This window comes from Corylus avellana, chromosome ca8 (genome assembly GCF_901000735.1).
Source record: "Corylus avellana chromosome ca8, CavTom2PMs-1.0".
Classification (NCBI taxonomy): Eukaryota; Viridiplantae; Streptophyta; class Magnoliopsida; order Fagales; family Betulaceae; genus Corylus; species Corylus avellana.
In genome coordinates, this window is record NC_081548.1 from 22479272 (window position 1) to 22486186 (window position 6915).

The 6915-nt window shown below is 43.2% G+C and overlaps 1 protein-coding gene across 1 annotated transcript; it reads left to right on the top strand.

The window, feature by feature from the left end:
* Positions 1-1627: 1627 nt before the first annotated feature.
* LOC132190471 (E3 ubiquitin-protein ligase WAV3) lies at positions 1628-4638 on the top strand. Its single transcript, XM_059605471.1, has 2 exons — positions 1628-2346; positions 2443-4638. Exons 1-2 carry the CDS (start codon positions 1993-1995, stop codon positions 4351-4353), a joined length of 2265 nt encoding a protein of 754 aa, XP_059461454.1. The 5' UTR covers positions 1628-1992; the 3' UTR covers positions 4354-4638.
* Positions 4639-6915: the final 2277 nt, after the last annotated feature.

The following is a 6915-nucleotide window of genomic DNA, read 5'->3' on the forward strand; positions in this document are numbered from 1 at the left end:
CACCAATCAAACCAGTAGCAATTTTCTACGTAAATAAGTTTGAACTTAATTTGGATAGACTCAATTTGATTTTTATTCGTTTAATAAATGAATTGATTATGAATTTTAAATTCAGCTCAATTATGATTTTAGTTGCAAATAATTTAGAGTCATTATTTTGCTCATAATCAGCAAGGATCTATGCTAAAGGCATCGGATATGGAAATGGACCTTAAACTAATTCTAATGGGGTAAGTGATAAGTCTAACATTTGTTCTTAATTATGTGAAATTGAAATTTATTAATAATTTTTAAAAGCTCTAGTTGCATTCGGACTAATCATTTTGACATAATAACGTATGTGATCATCGCCTTCTCTAGATTGTAACATTAGCGAATGACTGAAACTAATTTAGAAAGGATAAGAAAAAAAGAAAAAACTTGACTCCATAATAATTCCCCTTCTTCTTAATAATTAAAAAAAAAAACAATAAACCTACCTTCCTCTAGGTTCTAGCCCATCCTCCAAAGGAGTAAAAAGATAATTAGCTACCTGTATACGGAAACGATTGTCTAGAAGAAAACGTAATTAGCAAAAAAGAAGCGGCTTTTTAATAATGTGCCTAACTTAAAGGAAAAAGAGATTAATTAAATAATGATTAGGGGGAGATTAATTTGATATTTTATTCCCTGTAGGAGTTGACATTTGAGGGCAGTGGGTGTTAGAATCAGAGACCTACTAGACCTACAGAGGCCTCCCACGTGAGTGTCGGAATTATTGACTGTTGATGACACACTCAACCCTCCTGCCATTCTCTTTTCGGGGAAAGGTACCACTACCACATCCAGACCCGTGTGAAAGAAAACCAAACTCCATTGGACTGGTCGCCATGGATGCAAGCTTTGCATCGGTTTCAATGACAATGGACCGCCATTGCTGTCTGTATTTTTACTTAAAAATGGACATATATGTTTTCGATGGTACTAAAAGAAAAATTGGGCACGTTACTCTTTCAATGAGGCAGGTTTTCTAAGGATCATCCGAAATGTTTTGGCTGGGGTGGTAAATTGGTGAGAGAAGGAATTTTGGTTCCAAGACATACCCTGGAGGGACATGACATGGACGTGATATGTGGTCGTACCTAATACAGAGGCTGTGCATGGTGGTCTCCGAACTACTGACACGCCAAGAAAGGACCCGTCAAGTGGGGGTGTCTGAGCCTGAGCCGTCTGATATTCTGGCGTGGTCCACTCCACCTCCTTTAACCTGGACCCTGACACTCCCAAGTTTTTACTCAAAATTGCCACTCTATATACACCGGCCTGCAGTCCTAGGTTCCTACCCTTTTTCACACTATGTAGATAAGATTCCCGTGATCGTACTACGTGATTAGGATGATCATCACCTAATCAACGGCTCATGATGATCATCACAAACGAATCGGATAAATAATAACGGCGCGTGGAGAAAGGATAGTTGAGGGCATCGGTGGCGGTCACCGCTAAAGTAGAGGATGTGTAAAGTTGACCGGTATATGAAAAATTGACTAACACGTGGCGGTTGCGCAGGTAAATTCCTGAATTACCTTTTCCAATGAATATAAATATGGGATGCAAGAAAAGCCTCGCCTGTGTATCTCACAGAGAGAGAGAGAGAGAGTAGATCTCAAGCCTTTTTGTTGCAGAGATCTTTTTGGGGGTATCAATAGAAAAAAAAAAAAAAAGAAAAAAAAAAAGGGTGATGGAATGGAGAGCCAACGAGGGAGAGCTATAGAGAACAGAGAACGGGTCTTTCTCTCTGTGTCTAAATCCCACATGCTTTGCTTCATTTGATCCCATGCTCCTCTCGCTATCTCTGATCCTGCTTTTTTGTCGTCCGTGGAAGCCTCCTCAGATCGATCAAAACAAAATCTCTTTTTTCCCTTTATCTTCTTCTTCTTCTTCGACGTAGTCTCTGTAAAAGATAAACAAAGGTGGAGATATATAATATATAAAAATACAGAAAAAAGAGAGATGGGTACTGGTTGGAGAAGAGCTTTTTGTACTACCATCCCTCGAGACCCAGATTCTTCTTCAGTATCTGAAAAGCAACAGAGAAGCGCTAGCCCTTGTTCCAGCCCCAGCCCAAGAAGCTGCACCAGGCTGGGCTTCTTCTCCGGTGGTAGCAGCAACCCTTCCACGCCTCGCTTGCATTGCCGGACCACATCAGAGACTCCAAAAACCCCCACTCTCAATGAATGCAATACCAATGCAAGCACTACTCCCAAGACCTCCTCCAAGAGCCCAAGAACGCTTCTTGCCTCTAACCAAACATCCCCTCGATCCCCCCTCAAGTTGTCGCTCTTCAAGAACAGCTTCAAATTCAGAGTAAGCACTTTTTAAACGATCACACCAATCGAAAAATCATACAAGTATTTGTTTGACCCTTAATTGGTTTTTTTTTTTCTTCCTTTGTTTCTACAGAGTAGCTGTGGAATCTGTTTGAATAGCGTGAAGACGGGTCAGGGCACCGCCATTTACACAGCGGAGTGCGCTCACGCATTTCACTTCCCGTGCATCGCCGACCACGTGCGCAAGCATGGCAAGCTCGTTTGCCCCGTCTGCAACACCACCTGGAAAGACGTTCCTTTGCTCGCCATCCACAAGACCCTCGGCTCCCAATCCCCTGATCAGAACGACGTCGCCGCCAACAACCAAGACACGAAACCAAAGATCGAAGAGAAAAAGATTATTGACTCTTCTCCCAGAGCCTTACAACCCAAGACTGAAACACAACGGAAACCGTTCTCCGATTCGAGATCCTACGATGACGACGAGCCTCTTCTATCTCCTACCGCCGGGTCTCGGATTACTCCGATTCCCGAAGCGGATGAGAATGCGGAGGCTGACGACGTGGAAGATGAGTTTCAAGGGTTCTTCGTCAATAATCCCAACCCTCCGTCTTCATCGATCAAATACTCCGACCCAGAAGAAGCGCCACCAAGCAGCGGCAGAGATCATTCGAGGAACGTCCGGGTTAGATTATTACCCGAGTCCGCACTAGTATCGGCCGGTAGGTCCCACGAGACCCACGTGGTGGCTTTAAGAGTGAAGGCTCCTCCGGCTCGCAATACGGCAGCGTCTGCTCTTTTGGACCGTGCGCCGATCGATTTGGTGACGGTGCTCGATGTCAGTGGGAGCATGACCGGCGCCAAGTTGCACATGCTGAAGCGCGCCATGCGCTTGGTCATTTCCTCGCTCGGCTCGGCTGATCGGCTCTGTATCGTAGCTTTCTCGGTTACATCTAAGAGACTATTGCCTTTGAGAAGAATGACGGCTCAAGGTCAGCGCGCGGCTCGGCGCATCGTTGACCGGCTCGTCTGCGGCGAAGGGACCAGCGTGGGAGACGCTCTGAGAAAAGCCAGCAAGGTGCTCGAGGATCGGAGGGAGCGAAACCCTGTTGCCAGTATCATGCTGTTATCGGACGGTCAAGATCATGACGGGCGGAGGAGGGTCCACCACTCCAATAACTATCAACGTCAAGCTTCAAGCCACGTGTCTTCCACTCGTTTCGCTCACATTGAGATTCCGGTACATAAGTTTGGGTTCGGTGACAACGAGCACGAACCGGCTGAGGATTCCTTCGCAAAATGCGTCGGCGGCTTGTTGAGCGTGGTGGTCCAGGATCTGAGAATTCAACTTGGATTCCCATCCCCTGCTGAGATCTCAGGCATCTATTCCTGCAACGGACGGCCCACAGTGCTCGGCTCGGGCTCCGTGCGGCTAGGCGACATGTACGCCGAGGAGGAGAGAGAGCTCCTCGTGGAGCTTAGGGTTCCCACGTCCGCTACCGTGGGTACCCACCACGTGATGTCTTTTCGTTGCCTTTACAAGGACCCAGCAACCCAAGAGGTGGTATACGGCAAAGAACAGGCTCTACTAGTGCCGCGTCCCCACGGCGTCCGATCGTCGACCCCCAGGATCGATCGGTTGAGGAATTTGTTCATCACGACCAGGGCCATAGCCGAATCCAGGCGGCTAATCGAACACGAGGAGCTGTCCAGCGCGCACCAGTTGCTAGCGTCGGCTCGCGCCTTGTTGTTGCAGTCGAGCTCTGAGTTGGTTGAGGAGTACGTTCGCAGCTTGGAGGCTGAGCTGGCTGAGTTGCAGTGGAGGAGACAGCAACAACAGCAACAGATGATGACGATGATGTTACAACGGAGAAGAGGGCACGAGAGGGACGCGATGGGTGCGAATATGGTGGATGAGAATGGAGAGCCGCTTACGCCGACATCGGCTTGGAGAGCGGCTGAGAAGCTGGCTAAGGTAGCCATCATGAAGAAGTCTTTGAATCGAGTCAGTGACTTACACGGCTTTGAAAATGCCAGATTTTAATAATTTTGGTCCAATAATTAAAAAAAGAAAAAAAGAAAAAGGAATAGAGAGAGATAAATAGGGACAAGCGATAGGAGACGGCGCGGCGCTTTACGCAGAGCTGGTTGAGATGAGGGGAGGTGATTGGGTGCTTAAAGCTTGTCTTATTTATTCAATTCAAATTCACATCTCGTCTTTAATAGGACTCCATTTGTACTTTTTAGGGATTTATGATGAACAAACTTCCCATAACATAAAAAAAAGAGGTGTAAATTCTAGTGTAATGGAGTTTTTCTGTTTCTTTAATATCTTCTTCTAAGTGTTTGTTCCATTTACCAGTTTTAAAATGCACTGTTTTAAAAAATAGTTGCCAATAGTTACTTATTAAATAAGATGAGCCTGGTGCGAGTAATCTCACATTATTAGTGAGTCCATAAACACACTAATAATGTTGTGTTAAGGCAGTTAGTGTGGTCTAGTAAGTGTTAGGAGAGGGGAGAGGCTACACATTGGGAAAAGAGCAAGACACGATGATGGAGTTGGTGGGACTTTGAATGATGAACAAATCATATCCCCTTTTTTTGGTTATTCTAATCTTTTAATACGACGCCTCTTTCGAATTCATAATTATTAAGGAGCTTATACCCAATGCACCCAATGCTAGGGATATGATTGCCATTGGCTCATTTTCTTTTTCTTTTTTATATATTTTTTTTGAATATCTTTACTCTTCCTCCAAATGGATTGTTACTTTCATGGATGAAGCCGACCCCACGTGAAATTATTATTTAATCTAGTAATTTTGTCTTTGAAATTGAGTAACGTTAGGTACCATCTTTTTATCCTCCTAAAATCTCTGATTTGCTTTTCAAAATACCATTGGGTTAAAAAATTCAAGTATGATTCATATAAAATTTAATGGTAATTTTAAAAGCCACATCAGCTTTATACGCTATAAATAAATTATGCTTTCTCATGATATAAGGTAATGTTTTTTCGTCAACCCATTAATTGTCTAGTCAATATTAGATTGAGATGGGATACCTAATCTTTCCAAAGATTTTTGTTAAATTTACTTTTTCTATCTACATCAACTCTAACGAACTGCAATTTGATGTATTCAAATGTCACATATGTTAATTTGTGTTACTTCTTAAAAAATGGCTTGTAGTTCATGGGACTTAGTGCATTTACTCCCTATCAACTTTATTTTAAGCTACATCTTTATTATATGCTTGGAAAGTGATAATCCTTACCCAGATCTTCCTATTCATTGAGACCCAATACACAAAATGATGTGCATAAAAAAAGAGTTTAAAACCCTTGGGGATTACATCGAGGCCCAATGAATAGAACAGGGAGTATAAGCAAAGCATGCATGAGAAGAGATGAATATCCGAGCAGGCAGCAGCAGTACTACTCAGTTGTCCAATCTATCACCATCTCTGTCATTGACCCAAACACTATTTTATCTCTTTCTATCTATCTATCTATCTATCTATCTATCTAGTTATGTTTGTAGCATCCAAAGTGGGGAGATCGTCTTGTCCACGTTCCACTGCATGCCCCACAGGCCACACACGTCAATGAAACTTGCACCGACCAACAGTGGGGACTTCCCAGCCAATGGATCAAACAAAGCAGGTACAAATGTAGATTAAAAAAAAACTGAGTATATATATGGGGACCTTTTTTCCTTCTTCTTAGTACCATGCAAGCTGCCAATTTTCTCCAGATGTGGGGAAGACAAACAGGTCCACGTCAGCATCACTTCAACAACACGTCTGTGGAGTGTGAACAACCTAAGGGCCCGATTCTGTTCACATTGCCAATAATTTAAGGAGTTATTGCGAGAGAATTTATGTATGAGTCATGAATTTGAATTGTCAGTATAAGTGGTCGAGTAACTCAAAATTTGTTCGAGTAACTTTGGGTTTTACATGCGATAGAGAGCTTGTCGGGCAACTCAAAATTTACTTGGAACAACAATTGAATCTGTCCAAATTATTTGCAATTTAGGCGGTTAATTGTTGTGGAGCCAAGCCATGTGAAAGAGGTGGCGCCATGCTCGATCCATATGTGTGTTTGAATGGAATAATATGCTTCCTGCCATACAAGAAAGCCCTTATAACTAGTCTCTTATCAAGCACGAGGGCAAGAATGGTGAGTGGCCCCAACACCCTCCAAGTGTTGAATTATTTGTCCATGTCGAGGCACGCGGATGGTGCCAAGAAAAAGTGAAAAGGAAATTAACATGCACTAGTGAAAAAAGAAGAAAAACAAATGAATGGCCGATATTTATTATCATATCATCTCCATTGTATTACGGTTTAGTAAATAGAATTACTCTTCAAATAATACTAGAGACAATGGAGTTCTCCCTCAATCTTACAATCTTTACCCCCTATTTTTTTCTTTTATTTTTTAGCGGAGGCAAACCGAAAGGGACTTCTCAGATTCAACTTTCTTTGGTAATTGGTATGGCACCTAACCTATTTCTCAGTGGGTGCCATCACTGCCAACTTAGCAAGGGAAGAGTGCATGAGTCTCTATCGATGTAGAAGAGAGAGGTTATTATGGGGG